The sequence below is a fragment of the Delphinapterus leucas genome, chromosome 1 (genome assembly GCF_059928025.1).
Source record: "Delphinapterus leucas isolate spDelLeu-1000000601 "Yukka" chromosome 1, BTC_Dleu_Yukka2, whole genome shotgun sequence".
NCBI lineage: Eukaryota > Metazoa > Chordata > Mammalia > Artiodactyla > Monodontidae > Delphinapterus > Delphinapterus leucas.
The window spans coordinates 109,979,167-110,005,455 of NC_143129.1; the positions used below are offsets into that span (position 1 = coordinate 109,979,167).

General features: G+C 40.5%; 1 protein-coding gene across 13 annotated transcripts in view; it reads left to right on the plus strand.

The window, feature by feature from the left end:
* Positions 1-26,289, plus strand: part of TGFBR3 (transforming growth factor beta receptor 3) — a 207,769-nt gene that overhangs the window by 118,198 nt on the left and 63,282 nt on the right. For all 13 annotated transcript variants that reach the window (XM_089919793.1, XM_089919731.1, XM_089919757.1 and 10 more), the window contains one exon: positions 13,798-13,935. In XM_089919793.1, coding sequence (XP_089775919.1) covers positions 13,798-13,935 — 138 coding nt within the window. The remainder of the gene's footprint in view (positions 1-13,797; positions 13,936-26,289) is intronic.

Consider the following 26,289-nt stretch of genomic DNA (forward strand, 5'->3'; position numbering starts at 1 on the left):
CAACTACCGAGCCCGCGCGCCTAGAGCCCATGCTCCGCAGCAAGAGAAGCCACCACAGTGAGAAGCCTGTGCACCACAACTAGAGAAAGCCCGCAGCAATAATGACCCAATGCAGCCAAAAATAAATAAATAATAAATTTAAAAACAAAAAGAAAGAGTACTTACTATATGTGCCAGTCACTGTTCTAAGTGTTTTACGCGTATGGCACGTTTAATCCTTTGACATTTGATGGAATAAGCACAAGTATTATCCCCATGTTACAGTGGATGAAACTGATGCCCATAGAGCCTTAACGTGCTCAAGGTCCTAAGGCTGGTAAGTGGAGAGCTGAGAGTCCAACTGACTCTGACCAGTAGGTCAGAGCTCTTAACCAGTAGGTCAAACTGTCTGTAATTTAGGAAGGAAGGCAGAATGACCCAAAGGATTGGATTACAGGAGATACTGGCCAACTTGGAAGAAAATGTAGATCTTGGAAGAAATTAAATTATGCTCTAAAATGTGTTTATTGATTCATTCATTTGTTCATTCATCATTAAATATTATGTAGTGCCTTCTAAGTGCCAGGTATTAGACTAGGCTCTCAGATGGTAAGAAGACAAGTCCCACTCCCTCCCCTCAGATAATGTGCATGTTAACTTAATACAAGGCAGCAGATGCTAGATGCTATAAGAAGGTCATCTGGACGTAGGACAGGAGCATCCACTGGGAAGAGCTTCCTTCTGCCTTCTAGGGCACTGATGGCTCGAAGCCTTCTTAAAGAGTGTGGTATTTTTCTGTGAGGTGAACAAAATTGATCCCAGGTGAAAATATGAAACTGTAATTAAATTCAGTATGTTAGTACATACCTCTACCTCTTTCTAAACAGAATTGAGAGGTCTCATTTGATGAGTTTACATATAGTTCCATATAGTGTGCTCTTGAGGATTTCCAAACCACAGAAGAGCAGGATGTCCAATTTGTAAACAGCACTGGCAGGAGTGGGTTCCAGGGTAACAATGGAGAGCACTTTACAGGAAGGAAAGGGTTTGAGAAGGCCTGGGAGATCCATCTTTATAGGAAGAAGTTCCCATGATGCCTCAGGTGATGACTGTGCAAAGTTCCTGAGATATGTTGAAGGCCTGTCTGAAACTAATGCATGATTTTTAACTATGGGGCAAGCATGTTACTAGTGCTTTACAAGTATTAACTTATTTATTCCTCGTAATAACTCTAAAAAGTAGGTACTATTCTGTTTCTTTAGGTGAAGAAATAGCAGCAGAGAGAGGTCAAGCAATTTGCCTAAGGTCATACAGCTAAGGAATTAATGGAGCTGGAATTGAACACAGGGAGTTTGGTGCAAGTGTCAATGCTCTCAATCATTATGCTTTGCTGATTAGCCATATTTCACTTTATGGGTCTCATTTTAAGCCATAAAGGTAGTCTGTTAGATGCAAAGGCATTCTTAAGTTTAGTTTGAGGCTAATGTCGGACACCCCCTCCCCATGAAACATCTGGTCATCCACTGTTCTAAAAGGGACGATAACCTACTTTGTACATCATGCTTTATTTCTCAGGGCTGACTGGGAACCTTCCATAGTAAGTGGATAATTAATAGAAAAAAGAAACAAAAATCGTAGAGTTTAGCTACTTGTTAACTCTGGTTGAAATGTTTGTTTGCTTAAGAATGTGGAATCTGATGGTGACTTTATCAGGTTTCTCTATTTTAAAAACAGTTATTTTAGAATATTATCCCTCGAAAATGGGTCTGAAAAATTTAACTTTTCATCATCTTTCTTTCAGAGAATAATAACATTTCCTTCACACGTTAGAGTTCACAAAGAATTATATTTGTCATAATGTAAATTATTTAACCTTCTCAACTATCCTATGTGATTGCTCTTAATCTCTTTTAAGGTTAGAGGAGATTTAATTTAATATCTTATGAAGAATAATGGCTTGTTCAAAGCTAGTTCTAATTTTAGAATCTGGGCTTAAAAGCAAGAGACAGCAAGCTCCCACAGACTCAAATATACCAAGACATGGACAGATGTGACCTGAACCTACCAGGAAAGTATTCTGAACTCTTTATGAGATCCTAAAGAACTGTCATCACTTCCCTAATAGGTTTGCTTTATCCTAGTATCATTTTCTTTTGAAATAATTACTGTTGAGAAGTACTCTCAAGTATTTTACTGTATTGCTTACTAAATATATGGACTTTAAAAACCAAATTTAGCAAACTTCTATAGAGAGTAAATGAAATAGGAAGTGGGTGAAGTGATTCTGAAAGTCTTAAGAAAAGTATTCAGTAATGAAGTCATGGAATCCCTAGATTCTAGGATCAGAAGGGGTCTTTGTGGTCATCCAGTTCAGTTTGTTTATTTATTTTATTTATTCCTTGTTTGTGAATTTTGTTTCTAAAATATCTCTGGCAAGTGCTCGTCCAGCCAATCCAAGTCATTCAGAAAATTGAGAAGGATTGGAAGAAACAAGAAAATTGATCACGTTGATAGATTTTGCCTGTTTCTTTCAGAGAAGTTTAGGTCTGATTTGTCCTGCTTGGGAGCCCCGCGCAGCCAAGCTTCTATTGCCTCTCCCGATCCTTGACATCTTCTCTCCCCACACACCCTGGACATATGTCAGTCTTGGTGTTGTATTCTCACCATCTCTTCACGTGTCTGTCTTCCTCTGGACTGTGGTGAGCACACTGGGGAAAGATAGGTTGCATCTTACTCATGTTTCTGTTGCCGGTAATTGGCATGGTGCCTGGCGCATCATAGGACTTAATTTATGTTGTTTGAATAAATGAAAAACATGCACAGGAAACATAGTTACTGTCCTAAGCTAGCTTAGTGTGTGACTCTGAGTTCCTCGTACTGTCACATGAAGCTCTTTCTAGATAAGATTTGAAACTCAAGACTTGGTCAGGTTCATCCTGTATGAAAGTTCAAATCACATTTTTTGGGGTGTGTGGTAAAAAACACATAATATTTACCATTTTAGCCATTTTAAAGCGTACAGTTCAGTGACATTTGTAGATTCGCAAGGTAGTGCAACCATCACCACTGTTTTGTTCCAGGACATTTTCGTCCCTCCAGAAACAAACTCCATACCAAATAGCAGTCAGTCCCAGCCCTGGAAACTACTTTCTGTCTCCGTGGATTTGCCTGCTCTGGACATTTCATATACATGTAATCATACAACATGTGACGTTTTGTGTGGCTTTTTTCACTTCACATAACATTTTCAAGGTTCATCTATGTTGTAGTATGTGTCGGTGCTGTACTCTTTTTATTGTCGAATAATATTCCATTGTATGGATATACCACATTTTGCTTATTTCAGATCATCTTTTTATAGAGAGATTTGTCATTGTGAGTCAGATTTCTTACTTCTGGCCAAATATCATGAATGGCAGAGAATCTTCATTATTATCTACAAGATCCTCGTAATTTTGGAATATTTAAATTTATAATCTAAGCCTGAATGTTTTGTAATGCAACACCCCCACCCCTTCTGCTTTTCCCATTTTGGCTCAATTTACTTCTTATTAATGGTATTTTCAAAGGACGAATCAAAGACAGAATGGTAGACTATAGTAGTTTTGCTGCAATTGAGAAGTAGAAGACTAGTGGCTGTTGACTTAATAGGCATTTGGGTCTTCCCTGAATTATGAAATAGAGCTTAAGCTATCTGATTTTGATATCTTTTAGGACCTTCCAGACTTTGGTCAGGATTAGAACATTTCTTTAGAGATGAATTATGGAAGAGTAGCTTGTACTTTTCTCTATTTGCATGGGAAACTAAGCCTTTGTAGTACTTTCAAACTCTGTTTAAATACAAGAGCTCCAGCTGTGCCTTCCATGTTTAACATACTGAGTAAAATTCAGAGATTATGAGCTTTTTTATAAGTCATTTTACATATGAAAAAAGAGACTGTATAAAAAGTTAAGACAATTAATATTTACGAATATTAAGGCAGAACCTCATATTTCGTAATGTCAAATAGGGAAAGAAGTTTTAATTATTCACTTAGAAATGAACTGATACTGTTCCCCTTTCCGTTGCTCTGCACATTCACTAATTCCCAGCATTATAACTTGATTCACCAGGATTTAAATTTGCTGACTATGTGTATGGTGTTGACAGAATTACAGTATCTTCATTATTGGGAAACGAACAACTGCGTATAAGTTATATGACTTGAAAATCAAATGGTTTGTGTTTGAATTTTATTGATTGATTGATTGATTGCCTGCGTTGGGTCTTTGTTGCTGCGCGCGGGCTTTCTCTAGTTGTGGCGAGCGCGGGCTACTCTTCGTTGTGGTGTGCAAGCTTCTCATTGCGGTGGCTTCTCTTGTTGCAGAGCACAGGCTCTAGGCGCGCGGGCTTCAGTAGTGTGGCACGTGGGCTCAGTAGTTGTGGCTTGTGGCTCTAGAGCACAGACTCAGGAGTTGTGGTGCACAGGCTTAGTTGCTCCACAGCATGTGGGATCTTCCCGGACCAGGGCTCGAACACGTGTCCCCTGCATTGGCAGGCGGATTCTTAACCACTGTACCACCAGGGAAGTCCTGGTTTGTGTTAGAATTTGCACTTGTTTCATTCTGAGGTGAAATCTATTCCTCGTCCCTGCTATGACACTCAATTCTGATTTACTTGTACATAAATGTCAAGAGGTTCATTCTTGATCTAAATAAGGAATGTTGTTCAGACTTCTTACAACTTAGTCTTTTGCTTCTTTCTTTTTTTTTACGTTTTATTTTCCTTTTTCCTTCAGGTTATTAATTAAGTGCTGAAAGGTTTTTAAGGGTATAATGTAACTATAATGAATTTGTCACCAGGTATCCACCTCTTTACTGTAGCTTTGTCCCTTTCCAGTTAGAACAAATATATTGAACTACTTTTAATGCTGCCTGAAGAAAATAGGAAATTTAAACCCTTCAGTACTGGCTCTGGGAAGATATGATCCCATCTTAGACACTTATCACTTACGGCATGCCAAGTTCTGTAGGCATATTTTGGCAACTTTCCCTCTGCTTTCTGTGGTCATAGCTCTTACCCTGAAAACTCATTTCAGGGCTTAGGGAGAACTGATTCTGAGGAGGAAAACAGGCAACAGTACTGAACTCTAATGTAAACGCTGCAAACTGCATTTGCTCTGTTGTGCATTAGGCTGTTCTGACACAGTTCATTGCCTGAATTAAAAGCATTTAAAATTCTGTGCCTCTAAGAGATAATAGAACATTTGATCAAAGAAAATAATGCTTTTTCAGGAAAAATGTTCCCAAAACACAGACAGATAACATGTACTCCCACCTTTGACCTCTGGATTATTTGTTCTCCCTTTCTCCAGATAGGCCATGTAATGTTGAAACTATAGTTCCTCTAAAAACATTTCCACTTAAAATTATAACCTGGCTGGATGAGACCAGAATACTCTTAGGGGACTGGTACTGTGAACTTCAGGAGTTGTTTTGGTTAGAGCTTTCAAAGGAAATCAGACTTCACATTATTCCCAATTCAACGGTAATCAGAATTTAGTTTCCTTAGAGAGTGACTTGGTCTAATCCACATATCAACTGGGAGGCCCTGGAGCTCAAGGAATGATTGGCTCACACCTCTGCTAATTCCGTGGCATGAAGAAATCCAGAGGAGGGTATATTTCTGCAGATTGCCAGAGCCTTAGCATTCTTGTGGCCCTCTCCACTTCCTGGGTTTATAACTCTAGATGTTACATGGCTGAGATACACTTGATTCACTTGGATTTGAAATGCAACCAACACTATCTTGAGTTCCATAGTGCCTTCGTTCATGAGAACAGTAAGCATTATTATAGTTTTTGTAGAGGAGATAGAGGGGAGCTCACATCAAAGCAATTCAGACAACTTTAGCTGCCCTGTAGACATCACTATTCATAAAAATACTTGTTGACCCATCCCTGTGGAGTTTCACTGACCTCTCGGCTTGTGCTGGCCTCCTGTTGTCTTGCTTACAACTCAGTCCCCTTCCTTTCTTCTTTGTCTTTCCCTCTTTTCCAGAAGCAAAATAGTTCCTGCCTCTTACTCCTGTAGAGCAGCTCCCCATCAACCCCTATGCCCTATGGCCAACACCCAAGATTAAGAGTGGAATGGGAAGGTAGGGAGAAAGGAAAAGTCAGACATTCATTCTGTTCTTAGGAATAGAATATGAATATTCTTATGAATGAGAGACGTTCATTCTATTCTTACCATTGCCACTTTCTAGCCATATACCTTTGGATAAATTATTTATCTCTAAGCACCAATTTCTTCATCTTGAAAATGGGAATAACTAGATAATTATGCAAAGCGTCTCTTGGTGAGAGTAGCAAGTCTTAATCCAGTAGATGGACCCAGGGATCTGCTTATTGTCTTTCTTTGGGAGGTGATGGCTGTCACTACTGTTGGCACCACTATTCCTACTAACAACAATTCCAAGTGTAGTGTTTTTGAACATCCCTATCTCGGTAATTACTCCTCTCCAGGTTTCTCTTTTGTTCTAGAAAGCTAACACTGTGTGCCCATTCAGAATTCCTTACCAGCTAAAGGTTAATGTACTAGCCCAGGGGAATCCAAATGCCATCTTTTGATGCTTAGAGCATCAAATTAAATTTAATCACTACATGAACACTGGTGTATTTGCTAACTGTAAGATGGTGCATAGGCAGCAATCTTTATTGAGATCCGTAACTACAGCTGGCAGATGGAAATGATTAATCCAGTACTCAGATCATGTGGGAATTGGGTTCTTGCTATGCCTACCTTTTAAATTAGCTTCTACTTGTCACCCCATGATTTTCTTTATTACACAGTTCTGTTTACCGTAGTACTGACAAGCAGGCCATCCTGACATCCTATTATTATAGACATATACATGTCAAAGGACTGGCTCACTAAACAGGTAGCAAAAACAATTTCAAGCCCATTGCAAAAGTAGACATTGAGAGGAAATAAATTGACATGGTACATATTATATGGAGCTTCTGTTAGTGTTCGAAACAATAATAAAGTGTTTGGAATCGATCTGTTTATTAAGTGTGACAAAGGAATATGAAAAAATAAAAGCAAACTATTTTTTTTCACATTGGTCAATTTGCCAATATTGAGTTCCTTCAATTTGTCTAGAAGTTCAGTTTCTAACACACTTCATTGCCTGAATGAAAATCATTTAAAATTCTGTGCCTGTAAAAGATAGTAGAATATTTGGTCAAAATTTTATCTTTTTTATCTACCCCTGAGAAGGTAAACATGCTCCAAAGTTTTCTTCACGTTTCACATATTTGTATTTGCATAACTGTAAAAGATAATAAATAAAAACATTCTGTTTTCTTTGTTTGCCTAGTGTGATTCCCCTAAATGGCATAGGTGGTGCTCTGCCCTGGCCTATACACACAACAGAGGATGATAATCAGGGCGGTTATTCTCACAAAGCCTGGGCGTGGCCTCCGAATTCTGTCCGACACGCGTTCCAGGCAGCCCCTACCATTTGTTTTGGAAGCACGAGTTGGAATCTGTTTGCTTTTCTTAACTGTGTTTTAAAGTTCAAGTAGAACTGGATAGTGAAGTTAATGTTCTCTTTACTAGATGCATCCCCCCATCACTTTATGGCCAGGGAAGTGCAACCATATGACTGTGTAACCATTACTTGAGTCACATTTCATAAATAACTGTTATTGGTGCTTCCTTTTATTCATCTTTCAGAAAACTTGTTGCCTGCTTACTCGATGTCTAGCCCCATGCTAGGCCCAAGGATGCAGAAATGAGTGTGACTTAGTTTCTGCCCTTGAAGAATGCCCTGAGGATTTCACAATGTAAGGTGGGGAGTCAACGGCAAACATCCGACCAGATCATTGCCGTGCCGTGTGAAGGTAGAAACAGGAGTGTGGTCTGTGGGAGCGGCGCTGGACCCAAGTCTGCCTGCAGGACAGGGAAGATTTCCCTGGAGGCTGCATTTTGAGCTGGACACACATGTCAGTCCTGCGGCTGGTGGGAGGATGCTGCAGGCTACCGTCCTGAAGGGCCGTGGTGTGTTACTGACACACACAGTCCCGTTTTCAGATGGTAGATGCTTAATGCTCCAGGACAATGGGAAAGTGCTTGTCGGTGTTCCCAGACTTGCCATTAGCAGCATCTGTGCCTCAGAACATACCCACACCTGGGGTCTCCCCTTTCTCAGCCTCCCTTCCCCATAGTGACTGAGCAGTGGGCTACTCTGGGAAGGCAGGGCCAGGGTCCCTGGAATCCCCTTGCAACTCTCCCAGGACTCCTTTAGAGGGTCATGACCTGTAGTTTCAGAAATACTCTTCTGTTTATATGAGCTCTTGTCCCTCAACCCCCAACCCAAATTTAGTTCTAAGTATTTTTCCAGGGCATTCAAAATACAGAGCAGAGAGGGCAGACTTATTTCTGCATTATATTTCAGTCTTTCATTTTAGGGCTTTTTCCCCCTATTTTATGGTTTTATTAGATTATTTTCAGAGGTTCCCAGGGAATCCTGAATCCTGTCCTTGTTGAGGGGAGGAGGAATTAGTTTTGGAATTGACCGGCTTTGTTGCTCTCATCATGTTAAGTGTTTCAAGAAAAAACCATTGGGCAGGAACTTGATAACATTTGTCATGGCAGTGAAGTCTTTGACCTTAATGCTGCTGAGAGACCAGGGTGAATGGTCAGCTGACTTCCCGGGTAGCGTAGAGACACTTAGGGGGGCTGAGATTCCTTGAATTTGATGCTAACTGATGTTCTAGAAATTCAGAGAAATGTAAAAATAAAATCATAAGGAAATTTTTTAAAGTTCCGAATCCACCCCTCTAAGAATATTTTAAGGGAATCTTTTTATACCAATTCCCAGATGGCAAAAGACAAGCAGTGGTAAATAAAATGTCAGCTGTAGGGGTTCCTCAGACTGGAATATACTTTCAAACACTGCAAAGCAACTAACTACTCTTCCCCACTCCCAGCAATTGGTTGTGTATTTCAGATGCATCTGGGCCAGATTTGAGTTCCTAAAAGTCCTTTTGCCTACATGTAAGTGAAATTTGGGTTCTGCTGTGGTTACCCTAGTGTCCTGAAGTAGGTTCATGTCTCACTGTTCGGCTGTGTAAATTATGAGTGCTATGGGACCCAGATTTAGGATGTTTTCAGTTACTGCGAACACTGTTGCTAAATGGATGTCTGCTTACCTCTGAAGAGGGCATAGATATGACTATACACACACCAGGGTGGGAGTTTATGGGTCTTGTTTATAGACACAGTGCTGGAGTGCTTCTCTTATCTGTCTTCATGTAAACTGATTATTGGATCATCCATCTCAGAGCAATATTTGGTCTGGTTTTAGAGAACAGGAGTCCCTCTGGTAGTGTTTTGGATGACTTCACCGTTTCATGGGTCCATAGGGGCTCTTACAAGAATCAGAAACGTTGAGCTGGAACTTCACTGACACGTTAGCAAAATTAGACAACTGTTAGACTCTCGTATCAGTTGTTCCACTCGCTTTTCTTTTGCTTGTTTTAACAAACCCCAGGAGTAGGGGATCTAACTAATAAGAAAATTTTGAAGTCACTGTGGTAGAAATATCTTGCATCTCTACCACGAATCCTGGGAAATTCAAAACAATTTTCATATGGCATCTTTCCATCAAGAAAGTAGGGTGGGTTTTTTTTCTTTTCTTTTCTGTAAGAAAGTACGTAATTCATTTAGATAAAGTGATTTACCGAGTTTGCTACAATGTATAGTTTTTGCTTATCAAAGATAATCTTTGGAGAGCTGAGAGTCTTCACCCAAACAAGGGTCCAGAGAAGACTCTCCCTGTTGTTTTCTGGTGATAATGTGGACAGGGACATGCTTCCTAAATGGGAGATAGGAAGGTTGTCTTTCCACCCAGAGGCTTTATGCACCTGAGAGTTGGCCTTGACTTTCGTTACAACTGTGTTCAGATTCCCCAGAAGAGTACTCAAAAAAGATTTACTTTGGATTTCTTTGTAAAATAGGAGAACTACATTAATTGCATCTAGTAGTTTATTGAAGTGTACAGATAGCCTCAGAAAACCTAATATAAATAGATGTCATGGAACAGATTAGATCAATTAGCTTTTCTTTATTTGGGGGAGGGGTCAGCAGTGCATGAGGAACAGTGTCTACATCTGGGATGTGACAGATCACATTTACTTGTATTTTCTCATGACATTAGGAAGACTGAACATTCAGCACTGTTTGAGACAAACGTGATTAAAGCTGGAATTCTTGGACAGGACTTTATGGACCACTATATGGTCAAAGTATGGTTTCAAGAAGTCACTGGAACCCCAGAAACTGCATGTGAAAATTTTTTAGTTCTGAGTTGTCATCTATTATGTTCTTTCCCTGAGGGGATGATATCTTAAGACTAGAGGTGTAATCTCTAGTTTAATTACAGGGAGTAGTTTTGTTTCTGATTCTGTCATTAGAATTTTCCTACTCTTCTATAATGGATTCTTTAACCTGGGTTAATGGTTACTTAACCTGGGGTTTATGGGCCCTGCAATGGATGTGTTTCCCTGACGTGGTCAGAAAGTTTTATGTGCATATGGGGTTTTTTTGGTGTGTTTGGGGTGTGGCGTTCATAACTTGCCTTAAGTTCTCAAGTGCTCTATGACTCCCAAAGGTTAAGAAAGAAGCCATCAGCTATGTGGGTTCAGTTTTGTCCATGGACTAAGTGATGACCCTTATTTTTATGTGTAAATTTGACATAGGGTTGAGAGTCAACTCTTTAAACTATTGTTTGGGTTTCCAAGTTGGAAATTACTGAATACTATTTGTATCACTTCTCCATGGGCTATTTCTTTGCTACAGTCTGTCTCACCTCTGGTCTTCAGACCATGATCACTGGACAGTTTACCCAGGGGAAAAAAACTTTAGCAGAATGCTCTTACCTTTGTAACTATAGTCTATCCTGATCTGTAATTGGTTCTAAAGAGGATTTTCTTTATTTTTTACTTCTTTTTTTTTCTTCTTCTTCTCTTCTTCCCTCCCCCCCCCCACCCCTTCTTCTGTTTTTCAGCCTGAGAGAAATTAGGCACCTTAGCCAGGAATTCTTTAAGAGCTGTTACGGGTATGTTCTCTCCACATTTCTGAGAGCTTTTCTACCTTCGTTCTTTTGTTGGTTGTTTTTGGTTGTCCTCTAGTTTCCCTTCAGTAAGATTTATTCAAGTGGAGGAAGGTTGCTGAGGGATTAGGTGAGCAGGTGCTTGGAGGACTCTCTGTTCCTGCCAAATGATCTTTTAAAAAAAGTATTGAGTATTTTTCTTTTAATTTCCCAATCGTCGTGTCAATTCTTCTTTGCCAAATGGTTTTTGGGGCTTTGCCTGGGCCCCGTGTGCCAGAGTCGGGGATTCATCTTGGCCAGACACTGCCACATATTGAAGAGGGAACCGATTCCAGGAAAGCTCAGAGAGCCATGGCTCCTAGAAATCTTTCCTTGATGGTATGAGCCAGGCCTCAACACTTTTGACCATCTGGAAAATTTTGGACTTGAGCACCAATATGTGTCTCATACATATTTTTCTTTTCATTTCCTAAGGTTTTTTTTAAAAATTTTTGTTCATTTGAGATATATATTTATTACTATTTTATCTGTGAGCTCCAAGAAGAATCATATGCCTGAGGGCTGCAAAGAAAATCATCCAAAAAAGAGTTGATGTGCCCTCTGTGGGTATACATTGCTCTTCTTGTGCTCAATAAACAGTTTTGGAAATGAATAAATCTGGAAACTTTTCACATACTATAAGTGACAGAGTGTTTCTTTGCAATTTTCAAGTACTCTTGGACAAGTAATGATTTCATCTCTCCTTTCTTCACTCTCCATAGTGTGTGCTTTCTGTAGTGTGCCTCTCTCTGTCTAGTTAATGCTGCAGTATGAATCTCTGCCCCTGCTCTGTTTCTACAGCCTCTCCTGTTTATAGTGGCGATCAGTCTGATTACTTCTAGATGTGGACAGCATCTCCAAAATGCTGTGAGGTAGATTCTGTCCAATAAAAGAACATGTTAATTTGCTGTAGCTGACATCAAATTGACATCATTGTTCATTAGTACTCTGCTTTTAGTGCTATGCTTATGCCAGTATTAAAATGACTCCTAGCTCACGACAGTTGGAGTCTCGCTCATGTGTTTTTTCACTTTTTGGTAAATTAGCTAACTAAATTCCTTTGAGCCTATTAATCAGATTTAAGAAAAGCTTCTTAGGTAACATAAATTTATGAGTTTGTTGTGATAAATCCATCATTAAAAAATTATCTACTCTATATCAAGCAGAGCATTAAACGTAAGACGTATCTTTGCCTACTGAGTATTTGCAGTGTATTTTGAAAATTAAGACACATACACTCAGTAGCAAACGAATGAGATGCTATTATATACCACAGTGCTAATTATCCATAGAATAAAGTACTTTTGTGGCCTTGAAAGGTAGAGACAAACATCCAGTTGGCATTTACTGAGTGCCTATCGTGCGCTAAGGCATGGATATAGAAAGGTTAGTGCCTTATTATCAGTGACGAGAGTACACTGTAGTAAGTGACACTGGTGTCATAACCAGTCTCTACAATGAAAGGCAGAGATACATTGAGATCAGAGTGAGTCAGCAGCCACTGGGAGGATATCAAGTAAAGTATTCCAGCTTTGAGTGCTCTACCCCTGATGATTGTATAGATTCAGATCATAGATCTAGACCATTTAATCCTCATAAGGATTATGGCTGAGAGATGTACGATTATTCCCAGCGTATCACTCAGTCTGTGTCTTTTTAGCTAAAGTCCTTTTTTGTTCTTTCCCTCTCTTATCACTCTATGGTGCTCTTTGGTGAGTTCAGTTTGTTTAAATACGTGATTCTTGGGTCTTGCCTCACCCCTCTGTACAGAAAGCCAGTGTGAGACATACTTATATGAAAGCATCTGTTCAGTATTTCTTTATTCATCCTATTGCTTTTCTGTGTTTGTGTTGACTGATCTTGGGTGATGTGCTCTGGGAGGGTGTTGCTGAACCCACTGTTTCCAGATATCCTCGCAGGTGCTTTTGGATGATGCTAATGATGACAGTGTAACCTACAGTAGTCCTTGATCTGCTATCAAAACTGGCCACAGTCTTCCTATGCAGACTCCTGGTTTTCTTCCCTGTTTTTTTCTCTTTTTGGATTGGGACTGTGTACAATCAGTTTTTATTCTGTGTGTTCTCTATGCTTCATTTCTTTGGAAAATCCCTTCGAGCTAATAGCTGGGATGATGAAAGCACTGGCAGCTCCCCTTGGCAGCCCCTTTCCCTTAGCTTTCGGCACTTTTCTTTGGCAGAACTCACTTAACCTTATAGAGGGAGGTTGGAGTTTACCTGGAAGAGAACAAAGTCATTTCTTTGGTGATCCAGAGGGATGACATGCCCCCAGGTGATTGATTCTGTACTCCAATTTTGAACTTGGTCATTTGACTTGAAGGATAAGGTAGTCCTGAGGGAAGGTAACCTTTATTTTGCCTTTGCCAACTTTGAAAAAAAAGAAGTGTTCTGTTTATTTGTATTCTGCCATTACTAGGAGCTGATTCATGTTTTGGTTGAGATTAATGTGGGTTGAACCACACGATATAGCTATGTTTTGTAGTTAAAAAATGATCAAATATTGGCAGTATCATCTAGTTCAACCTAATATATCGAATCCACAGAATCTGAACTAGCTTATAGCTTGTTTCTGTTAATGGTGAGCTGTGAAAAAGAATTCCAGATTCTGTGCTAAGTGATTTTAATGGAAAGCCAGTGCTAAGACTTCTCCTTGTTTCTTCCTAGGTCACTCTGCACCTGAATCCCATCTCCTCAGTCTACATTCACCACAAGCCTGTCGTGTTCCTGCTCAACTCCCCACAGCCCCTGGTTTGGCATCTGAAGACAGAGAGACTTGCAATTGGCATCTCCAGACTTTTCTTGGTAAGTGTTTGAAACCCTCCCAAAGTGATCCTTAGCATAAGGATATAATGACCCTAAAATTTTGCAAGGCTTTTTAAAAGGCTTATTTCATTGAAATAATACCAGAGTCCACAGTGTATTAAATTTGGATTTTGCTGTTAGTGATATTTGGATGGCATCGATAAGCATTCACAGAAAACAGATACCATTCACATGCCCTCTTCTGTGGATGGAGAGTCCGGTCTCTCTTGCACGATAGAGCAGGATCTGCAGTCCTTCTTTGTGTGGACTGAGCTTTGGTCTCAGCTCTGAGACCGCCTCCCCACGCTCCCCATAGTACCAGGAGCAATGTAAATATCGTAAGTAGCCATTAGGTGTGTGGTCTCTGACCGCAAAATAAATATGCACAAACCCATTTTATTTGTGTATAACACAGGCCTAATTTCTGATATGAGGATCTGTTTGTTGAGAAAGTAACACAGTGAGCTCCAAAATGAAAACATTTGTATTTTATAAAAAAGCTGGAACCCAGCTCTTGTGGAAGGATCCAAATATTACCTACTATTTGTAAATCATGTCCTTTTGAGTTTGCCAGAACATTCAAGTTTGCTAGCTGTGGAGAAATTGATGGGTTGTTTGGATAGAATATTTGGGGTATGATATCATGTCTGATGATGAGCAACACTGCACTTCACAGTGATAACTCACATTGTCTATTGCTAGAGCTATGTGCTGATGTCCTAAACTACAGAGCCTTGGACTCTTAAACCTCTCTTGCCTACAAGCAATCAAAACAAGAAGAGGCCTCAGTTAATAGTCTTCGTCTTGCACAATGAATACATTTTGCCTAATTAATGATTCTTAATTCAGTTCTGTAGTTTCTTGTCACTTGTATTTGAAGAGTACTTTTAACTCAAAGGTCCCCATTGAATAAGGTAAGAATCCATAGTCAATACAGTTAAAAAGTAGATAAATAAATGAGTAAAAAGGAGAGAAGGGAAAGCTCCTCTTTATAGAAGAATACCAATCAATTGATATAGAAGGAATGATGGAGTTAGAAAATCATCAATTGGTAACCATCACAGTAAAAGTTGATTAGGCAAGAGTCATCAACAGATATTAGATCTAGTGGTGGTGGAGGGAGTTTGAGGAACAGTGTATTTACATGGTCTTAAATTAGTTATTATTCTAGCCAAAAATGCATATAATCTGAGTCTAATCATAAGGAAGCACTGGAGAAAACTAAATTGGGTGACATTCAATAAAATAACTTGGCCCATACTCTACAAAAATGTTACACATGAAAGACAAAGGAAGACTGGGAAGCCATTCCAGATTGAAGGAGGCTAAAAAGACACATGTGATCCCTGGGTAGGGAGTGGCACCCTTGCTATAAAGGACATTAGAGGGACAATAGGAGAAATTGGAATTGAGCCTATAGATTAAAGTATTGTATCAATGTTATATTTCATAGATTTAATAATTGTACTTTTCTTATATAAGAGAATATCCTTCTTAGGAAACATAATACACTTAAGCATTAAGGGTTAAAGGGCCAAATAATTCAGAAAAAAAATTAATGTGTAGATAGAATCATAAAGCAAATATGGCAAGGTGTTGAAAACTGGGGAATCTAGTTAAAGAGTGTACATGAGTCTTTGTACTATATTTGCAACTTTGTAAATGTGAATTATTTTCAAAATAAAACTTTTTTAAACTCAAAAGTACATTTACAAGATAAGAGTTACTAATAAATTATAGCCTTTTCTGAGAATTGAAACTCTCATTACTTCTAAATTTAAAAGTCCAAAAGTCAGAATTAGTTGTTACTACTATTATCAGCACATTTATTTAGCACTTAGTACATTCCAGGTATTGCATAAGTGCTCTAATACTTTATCTTATTTAATTCTCATAATGACCCTGTGATGATTTACTCCATTTTACAGATGCATTCACAGATGAGGAACTAAGATTTAGAGAGGTTAAGTAGTGACCCAAATCACTTGGCTAATTACTGGCAGAGTTGAGACTCAAACCCATATAGGACTTAACTCTACAAGCTCTTATGCTAAACTGGCTCCCTTCATACTTATAAGCATTGTCAATCTCCTGTAATTAAAGGCATTTGTGATAGCAAGACTAAGGGCCGTGATTATAAAGTCATATGCTCATTTAGCCCTTATCGTGCAGAGCTGCACCGTCCAATACTGTAGGTACTAGCTGTGTGTAGCTATTTAAATTTAAATTAACTAAAATCAGAGGACTTCCCTGGTGGTCCAGTGGGTAAGACTCCACACTCCCAATACAGGGGGCCCGGGTTACATTCCTGGTCGGGGTACTAGATCCCACATGCATGCCACAACTAACAGTCCCCATGCCGCAACTAAAGATCCTGCATGCTGCCACTAAACATGCTGCAATGAAGATCCCGTGTGCCACAACTAAGACCCAGCACAGTCTAAGTAAATAAATATTCAAAAAAAATTTTAATTAACTAAAATCAGAAATACAATTCCTTAAGCACACTAGCCATTTCAGGAGCTCGATAGCTATGAGAGGCTAGTGGCTACCATATTGGGCAGGTTATAGAGAGGTTATGAGCAAAGGCTTTGCTTACCCTGGTTTGAATCCAGGCAGAACCTGGGAAAAGTATTTAGTTTCTCTAAGCCTGACTTTCCTCAGTTGTAATATGGGAATGATAATAGTCCCTACATCATGAGGTTGTTTTCTTGATTAAGTGAGATTACATGTAAAACGTTTAGTATGGGACCTGGCACTGATAATTTCATAAACATTACCTACCATTTTTGTTGCTATTTATTATTAGTCATAGTAAAGAACACTTGGGAAGGACGTTGAATTTACATTTCTAATTATGAAATGTCTAGCTTGGCCGGCCCCAGATTGAAAGGAGTTCCCATTTCTCTGGGCTGTAGGTCCAGATGAAAAGTGTGGACCACATATATCATAGTTGTACTGATCACTTTCTAGATTCTTTCTTCAAACTGCCTCTCTGTGACTTTTAAGGGAAAGTATCTTACTCCTAGTTATTATTTATTTGCTTTAATTTTGTTTAATATCTGTAAGAACTGCTTCTTGGCCATCAGCTTAAGATGCACTAACAATGAACCACAGGAGACGGTTTTAGTAAACAATTGAACATCAACCCTATTTGGAGTTTATCCCATGTAAGGAGATTGTAGATCAAGTGATAAATCTCAAATTACCAACACAAGGGAGGCAGCACTGGGAGAAGTCGAGGATTTAAATTGTGGGACACATGAACTCTGCCTTGCTGTCCAGCAGGCCTTCTTTAGGGAACATGGTTTTCTCTATCTGCACATTTCCTCATGGCCTGGAAGAGGTAGTGGAGCATCTGTTGTTCATTCAGGTTCTCAGATAGTTAGACGACGAGTGATACAAGTTCTCTCACAAGCTGGGCAGCTCTCCCTAACAGAGACTGTGCTGAAAGAAAGGAGGCAAGGCAAGCTCTTCCCTTGCTCTCTGTAACCTGAAATGAATGACTTGACAACCATTGCAGCAGAGGGATCTAGATAGAAAATCAGTGGTGTGTTTCATTTATCCATTTATTGTAGTTAAGAGTTGAAGGTTAGGGATAAGATAACTAAATTATTTTACATAAAGTGTTTCATCCAAACACTTCGGAAGGCCCATGGAATCTTTGGAAACTGAGGCTTAGCCATTTCTATCAGTGTCTTTTCCAAAGTTACCTGGAGAGCTTAAGGGAGCTGAGGAGAGAGGGTGGGTCCCTTGACTCTCAGTCGAAGATGTGTATGTCCTTGCTTCCTCCTTTATATATTGCTGAAGGATTTGCATTACTGTCATAAAGCTGTCTTTACTTTCTGTGTAGAGTTACAATACTTTAACAGTTATTTAAAAAATTAAAAAAAAATTTTTGGCTGTGCCACGCAACTTGTGGGATCTTAGTTCCCCAACCAGGGATTGAACCCGCACCCTCAGCAGTGAAAGCATGGAGCCTTAACCACTGGACCACCAGGCAATTCCCAACAGTTATGATAATTATTTTTAAGTAGGGTTGTGAGAAAGGTTCAAGTAATGGCATCTACTCATCTATCATGGTGAACCTTTTAAGTTGTCATGTCTGCATTATTATAAGTGCCCAATTTAAAAAAGGAAACCTTTCATAATTAGTTAGCAGGACCTTGTGTTACTCAAAATGTCTCAGCCACCCACGAGGGTGACTGAAAACATATTTTAATACCGTCTAAAAAAGTGTCTGTTTTCCACTGTCAAATCTTTTTAGTCCTTCTCTTGATTCCACAGTGCAGGCAAGAGGGAGTGTGTCAGGTAGGGAGAAAGTGGGACTGAGTTCCCTCTGCAAGTGCAGTTCCTTTATCTGGTTGTTCTGGTTACCCAGGAAATGGGAATGGATGAGAGTGGTTATCTCAGGCTGAGTGTGAAGTAGTAGATCTTTGAGTATGTCACACACATACACATACACAGGCACGTGCGCACGCAGTGGAGTTCTCATAGCCTCATAGGTTTTCTTTTGCAGGGTGGAGGGATAGCCCAGAGAAGATTGGGTAGGTTAGAGTTATGCTTCAGAGCAATCAGAAGTAAAAATAATCCTACTCTCTCAGTCTGTCATGTTGAAACTACAAGTAAAACTCTCTTAGAAGGATCATCTAAGCCTATTTTTATTTATGCAATTATTTCTGCATCAAAGAAGAAGTATGGTAGCTCAACTGTGTAATAGATGTCTGAACTTTTAACTTGAGGTTGCTAAAAAAAGATTGGGAAGAGCCACAGTACCAGATTGTCTTTAAAAACATGCTACAATTTGAATAGACGTTTCTCCAAAGAAATAACACAAATGGCCAATAAACACATGAAAAGATGCTCAAAATCGTTAGTCATTAGGAAAATGCAAATTTAAAACCACAATGAGAATCCACTTCACACCCACTAGATGGCTATAATAAAAAAGGCAGATGAGAACAAGTGGTGTTGGGGATATAGGGGAATTGGAACTCTCGTACATTGCTGGTGGGAAGGTAAAATGGGGCTTTGGAAAACATATGTCCATAGAAAAACTCGTCCACAAATGTTCATAACAGCATTATTCATAATAATAAAAAAGTGCAAACAACCTAAATGTCCATCAACTGATGAATGGATAAAAAAGTGGTATATCCATACAATAGAATATTATTTGGCCGTTAAAAGGAATGAAGTACTGATACATACCGAACATGGACGGACCTTGGAAACATAAATAAAAGAAGCCAGGTGCAAAAGGCCACATAGTGTATGATTCCATTTGTATGAAATTTCCAAAACAGGCAAATCCATAGAGATGGAAAGTAGATCAGTAGTTGGCAAAGGATAGTGGGAGGGGAAGATGGGGAATGACTATGAACGGTATGAAGTTTCTTTGGGTGGGGGCGGGGGGGTGATAAAAATTTTGTGAAATTAGGTAGTGGTGATTCTTGCCACAATTGTGAATACACTAAAAACACTGAATTGTACAGTTTAAAAGGAGGAATATTATGATGTCTCAATAAAGTGAATTATAAGGATGAATTCTAATATATAATCATGTTTATGTAGTTTATGTAATAGAATTATAATAAGGTTGAATTATATCCCAATAAAGCTGTTAGAAAAAAAACTTGAGGCAGCATTCTTTTCAAAAGTGATGTTGTAAAATCAGTGAACCAAACTTTAAAATCATTTTACTTTATTCCATGATTTTTATTGAAAAAATCTTGCTTTATTTGTATTACAAACCTAAGCACTCTCTCCTGAAAGGTCTACAGACTTAGAACCCTGGGACAAGCAGAAATTCTCTAGATGATGCCTGGCTTCTAATAACATGAAATGTCTAATCCAGGGGCCTCTGCAGCCCTTTGACATCGGGCTTGTTGCTTTGCATGCTCGTGAGGGGAAAAATGTATTCAAGAAATAAGCGGCAACTTCTTCCAACCTCATTCACTGTTGGGATTACAGTACTATGATTTATTTTTCCCAGCCATTTATCAGTAAAATCAGGAAAGAAATGCATGTAAATGTGTGTGTGTTTGAATGAAGGTGGGGAGTTGAAGGGGATATTGGTCTTCGAGGTAGAGTTTCCAATATTTGGGGCATATTTATACTAAAAAGTTATTCATTGTTTATCTGAAATTCAGATTTAACTGGGTGTCCTGATTTTATCTGGCAGTTCCACCTAGAGGTAACTCAGATTTTTGTTTCTAGTTAACACTCTCGCCTGGGTGTCAGGAGGCCCAATTATTAGTCTTTGGTTCTGCCACTAACCAGTTATATACATCAATCACCAGACAAAATCAGTTAACTACTCAAGCCTCAGTTTCCTCATCTCTAAAGTGAGGAGGTGGTACTAGTCAATCTCTGAAGTTCCTCCCAGCTTTCAAACTCTCATTCTTTGATAGTACAACTGCTACATATTACATCCCAGTTTAACTGGAAACAGAAAATGGTAATCTGAACATTGCCTCTTCAGCAAATCCAAGTAAATATTAGAGCAGGGCAATTGAAATAAATGAGACAAACCAAACTCTATGCTCTTGGCTTTGGATTAAAAAGAAATAAAAATTTAACCCTAATGAAAAATGTAAATTAATACCAGGAACATGCTTAATATTTAAAACCTTGTTTTGTGTTTTTGAGTGGGGTGGGTGGGTGAAGAAGCTGAGGTTGCCAAAATCGGTTTATTCCTTTCACTTAAACTTGGGGTGGGGGGAAGGTCCAAATATGCTGGGGCTCTGCCACCAAACCACAGGCAGTTCTCTGGTCTGCATTGCAGTTTGGATGACTAACAAGGCTCAGTGAAAAACAAGTGCTATTTGTTTTCCTGTGCCCAGTATTTAACTGGAAATCAGAAGGCGAAATTTCCAATCAGTTGTTAAATAGCCCCAGATGTGTGCTTAGCGCTGCTCTAGGAAGGGACATGCACAGCCTGTACCACAGCGCATGTCCAGAAATTCCTTTTCTGAATCCAAATGATGTGTAACTGGACACTGAGCGTCCAAAAATGCCCTCTGAATAACTCAGACATTCAAGTTTGCTTGTGGAGGAGGGAACTTTTGAAAAATTTCTGTATTCTCTACTGTGTTGCATTTAAAAACCTGGAAATGATTTTTTTTTTTTTTCTTTTTGAACTTCCTCCTTACTCTTGTTTGGCAGTTCTCCCCATGTTTAGAAAAACATGACATTAGCATACCTGGTATGACGGTTTCTGTATCTACTTGTTCATTCATCCAACACCTAGTTTTCAGTGTCTGCTGGGAACTGTCCTAAGTGTGGAGGCTCCAGAGAGAAATGGGGTGGATTGCCCTGCCCTCAAGGAGCTTCCCGTGGTGTGGGAGGGATGGTTAGGAGACTGGGAAGTACCACCAGTGGATCCTGAAAACTGGAGCAAACAAGAATCTTCTTATTCCAAGTGCAATTAAGGCAGCTCCTTCTGTGAGGCTGACCGGGGAGCAGCATGTGGTTGAGGGCTCGGGGTTGCAGACCCAAGCACGGCCTTTTGCTCAACCAGAAGTGTCACCCCTATATATAGGAGTCTGAATATACCATTTTGGATTTTCCAGTGAGGTCTTTCCCCAAACAAATTCTCTCTTAAAGGCAGATTAAATAACTAAATGTTTCAAGATTGGTTCTTCCCTTTTCTTTTTTAAAAATATCTCTTGTGGAATGACTCACTGTGTCCTGTGGGATATTCCAAGTGGTTGTGTACCAGGCATTTTTGTCCCAGAGGCTGCTTATCTCTTGGTTTTGTGGCTTGTCCATAAGAGTCTTAATTATAAGGGGCTTGATCCTCTCATGAACTAGGGTCGGTCAACTACCATATTTCCTAGGAGTGAGTTTCTGGCCCTTTTGTGGTGAGAGAGCTCTTCCTAAATGTCACTGAGGTAATTAGAGCATTGGAAAGAGTCCAGTTTGGGCTGGTAATCCTGGTCCAGAAAGTTTTTGAAAGACTTCCTAGGATTTATCCTAACTCGCTATATTAAAGCTGATGAATGTTGTCAGTGAGTGGCCTTAGGAGGTTTGCCTGGGTGTATTCTTCCTGATCAAGACATCCTGTCCTGAAGGGTTCACGCAAGCATGGACTTTTCCTGCCTCTGCTGGACTTGCTTTGTCATGGCTCTGTGGCGGAAGGTTGATGTTTTTTTGTGTAGAGTCCCATGCTGCCCTTTAAGGCTTTACTGTTAAAGGCTGATCTGGTAATCTGATGAATCTGCCCTTCCCAAGCGTTGGGCAATTGTATCAAATGTAACGTCTCTAGTGCCCTTGGTTAATGTGGTGGGCAGCCTCCAGAGAGCTGTTTGGTAGAAAAAGCAAATGTTTTGTTAAGGGAGATGGCAGAATATTTTTTTCATGTCATGGGATGGGGGAAATCTGTCTCCTGGGAAATTCTAGTGAGGCTGACTTGAAAGCTCATTGGCGTTGCCTTGGTCTTCTCATAAATTGCAGACAGTGAGGCCCTTGGTAAGCGCTCCCCACAGGTAGCTGACATTCCTTGTCTCTGAAAAGGACTGCAGGATGGCCTGACTCCTTCCTAGGGAGAGTCGTTGAGTTTATTTGAGGCAACCCAGTTCTGGCATTTCAGGCCTCCATCATCCAGCTCTCTGGCTTGGAAGCAGATTTCTTCAGGGGAGGAAGAAGCCCCTTTAGTCTTCCTATTTCTTTGTCCAGAGTAGAATTTATGTCTCAGGATCTGCCTTTGCCCTTGATCCTTATACCCTGTCCCCAGATGGCCTAGGGTCTGTGTTGCAAACTTTTTTTTTTTTTTTTTTTTTGCGGTACGCGGGCCTCTCACTGTTGTGGCCTCTCCCGTTGCGGAGCACAGGCTCCAGACGCGCAGGCTAAGCGGCCATGGCTCACGGGCCCAGCCGCTCTGCGGCATGTGGGATCTTCTCGGACCAGGGCATGAACCCGTGTCCCCTGCATCGGCAGGCAGACTCTCAACCACTGCGCCACCAGGGAAGCCCTGTTGCAACCTTTTAATGCCCCTGGACCAAGGAGTCATCACTGGTTTGCTTCCTTCTGCCTTGTCCTTTTTGGGTGGTGAATGACATAGCTGCGTTACTAGGAAGCAGTTTGTACCTGGAAGTCAGGGGCTTATCCATCTGCCATCTCTGGCAAAAGCCCACAGTGGCTACTGCCCATTTGATCTCTAATTTTCATAACAAACCTATGAAGTAAGTACTCTTATTATCCTCATTTTAAGATGAGGAAACTGACACAGTGAGAGGTTGAGTTAACTTGTGCACGGTCACACAGTGAGTGGTGGCTATAACCTGTGTAAAGTGCTTAGAATAGTGCCTGGCACAAACTAAGTGCTCAATAAAAATTAGCAAAAATAATAATAATAAATCTTTTTTTTTTTAATGATGGGGATTAGTAGTTTGGGCTAGACTCCCCCTACTTTCTCCCTTTACATCACATATCCCAGATTTTGACACTGGGATTGAATGAAGTTATACTTTGAATGGGAGTAATAGGTGAGGCAGGGATATTAGATATTTTAAAAATAAATTTATTTATTATTTATTTTTGGCTACGTTGGGTCTTCGTTGCTGCTTGCAGGCTTTCTCTAGTTGCGTCAAGTGGGGGCTACTCTCCGTTGTGGTGCACGGGCTTCTCATTGCAGTGGCTTCTCTTCTTGTGGAGCACAGGCTCTAGGCATGCAGGCTTCAGCAGTTGCAGCATGCGGGCTCAGTAGTTGTGGCTCACGGGCTCTAGGGCGTAGGCTCAGTACTTGTGGCACACAGGCTTAGTTGCTCTGGGTCATGTGGGATCTTCCCAGGCCAGGGATCTAGCCCGTGTCCCCTGCATTGGCAGGTCGATTCTTAACCACTGTGCCACCAGGGAAGTCCAGGATATTAGATTTTAATTACCCACTGTCATCTGGTCCAGGGCTCTCCTTTGCAGAGGAAGATACCTAAGATAAATGATTTTCCCCAAGACCTAGATGTGGGAGGTGGTCCTGACCACATCTGACTGTACATAACAACAGTATTCCTAGACACTGTAGTAGTGCTACAGTTGCTCTACCAATAGCTGGAAGTGAGCTATAGTGGCTGCTACCTTAAAAGTAGCAAAGCATTCTAAAAGTGATTAAACCCCCCAAGTGTTTTGAGCCCCTCTTTCCCTGTTTCTTTTCCTCCTTTGCTTGGAGCCCTTGCCACTATCCCTCAGTCACAGATAGTGCAAGGAAGGTAGTTGGGTGACCCTTCTGAGGGATGTCATTCAGGTAAGGATTTAAAAACTGCTTCTTGGCTGCTTTCCCAGTAATATTGTGTCCCTGGGCTCCTCTGGTTGTCCTGTCTCTGGATCAGCTCTACCAGGATGCCCTGCTTTAATATCTGCATCTGTTCTTAGCCCTCTGGGGATCATTTCTTCATCGCTGTTAAACGTGTTCAGTTCAGCCTTCTGGCTTTGGCATAGGAGATCACTGTAGTCGTCTTCAGAGACTGTGGAATGTAGACTGAAAAATGGGGGTGGGCACAAATACACGGCCTGCCTTTGGTTGAAAGCTACGCTTAGGAAGTTCAAGAGGGCTCCAAACAGTCGTTTTGGGTTGGAGGCCCCACCTTCATCTTGCCCCACAAGGAAATGTCCTTTAGAACCCTTTTCCCCCAAAGTGTTCTTAGATCTGTGGTTTCTGGGCTAGAATATGCAGCTCCATTTCTCTTGGGGCCTATATCAGCCATTCACAGAAGCTGTCAGTCAGGGGTTATCCAGAAAAAGGGGACCAGCTGTGGGTATATAGGGGGAGAGGTTTATTGCAGGAAATCAGCTTATGACACTGTTGGGACAGGCAAGGTAAGTCAGAAACCTGTAGGGCCAGTAGTCAGGAAGGGCAGCCAGAACTCTCTGGCAGGAGCCAAAGCTGCTGTCTACAGGTGGGATTTCTTCTTCCTCAGGGAAGCCTCAGCTCTGCTCGTAAGGCCTTTCAACGGATGGATCAGGCCCATACAGATTATCTAAAATAATCTCCCTTACCTAGAGCCACCTGATTGTGGAGTTTAATTATATCTACAAAATACTTTCACAGCAACAACTAGATTAGTGTTTGATTGGATAATTGGAGACTATAGCCAAGCCAAATTGACATATAAAACTGAACGTCACAGAAGCACTTATATTTAAAATTTTTACAGCCTCAGGTTCTCGTCATGCTGTATCTACTATAGTCTCTATTCGATCATTTTCGGATTCTTTGGCAGTTTTTCTTGCTGTTGTTGTTTAGCAGATCTCTCTTCCTCCAGCCAAGCAATTTTTTGCTTCCATAAGTCACTACGATTTTCTGTCTGCACCTTCCATTCCCTTTCTCCTCCACTTTCACCAGCATAGCTCCTCCAGCTTCTGGGGAAGGTGGCGGGGAGAGAGAGAAGGAAACAACCTGACGGGGAGACTGTGCAAGAGGCAGAGAAGGCACAACCCCCTGCTCTGCCTTACTGCTTTCCCCTGTCACTCTTGTAAAAGCCTGGGTTTGTATTGCATAGCTTTTGGAGTCCTGCAGATGCAGTTTGAATGTGCACCTTGCTAAAATTGTGTAATCTGGGGCTTTACCTAACCTCTCAGGAGAAACTCTGACAACAGTTTCTTCAGTTGTCAGATGTGAGGATTCAGAATCTATGAAACATGCACTAAATGATCAGTAAGCGCCTCTGGGACTTTCTCTCCCAGAGTTCTATTAATCCAGGGTCCAGGGGGCTCCTGTCTACCCTACTCTACTGATTTCTTGAGCTTAGTAGCAACTACTTCATGGAGGTGGAGTAGAAAGAGCTCTGGAGTGAGAAACGAGGTGTTTGGTTCTGTTGTCAATCCTGCTTTTTACCAACTCTGTGCCTCAGGCAGATTCTTTAGCTTCTTTGAGCCTCAATTTCCTTGTCTGCAAAACTGAACTTAGATTTTCAGTCTTGATGAAGAGGAACTCTGTAAAGAGAATTCTAGGTACCTATTTGGAGCCAACTGTTTGTAAAATCCAGTTTGTGCCCTTGAACCTGGGTCGGCAGATTGGATGTAACTTAAAAGAAAAATAGAAGAAAGAATCCTTCTTGGTGAGGGATTTCCCAGAAGCACACTTGGAGGGCCACAGTAGATTGAGGATCATGGCAAGTACTGGTAAGGATGCCAACATTTTATTGTTGTTTCCTGAAAAACACCCTTTAGATGATAAATACACTTTAAGTTTTGGGTCAACTCCTTCTAACATCATGCTGCATTGGAAGATGGGAAAGAAGAAATTTAAGAGTCTCAAGAGATGATTTTGTAAGGTCGTTGAGGATCCCTGTGTGGCCTGGGGCTCTACTTTGGAAAACTCTATATTATAAAGCAGCTTATGCTTCATTAATTTGGTAA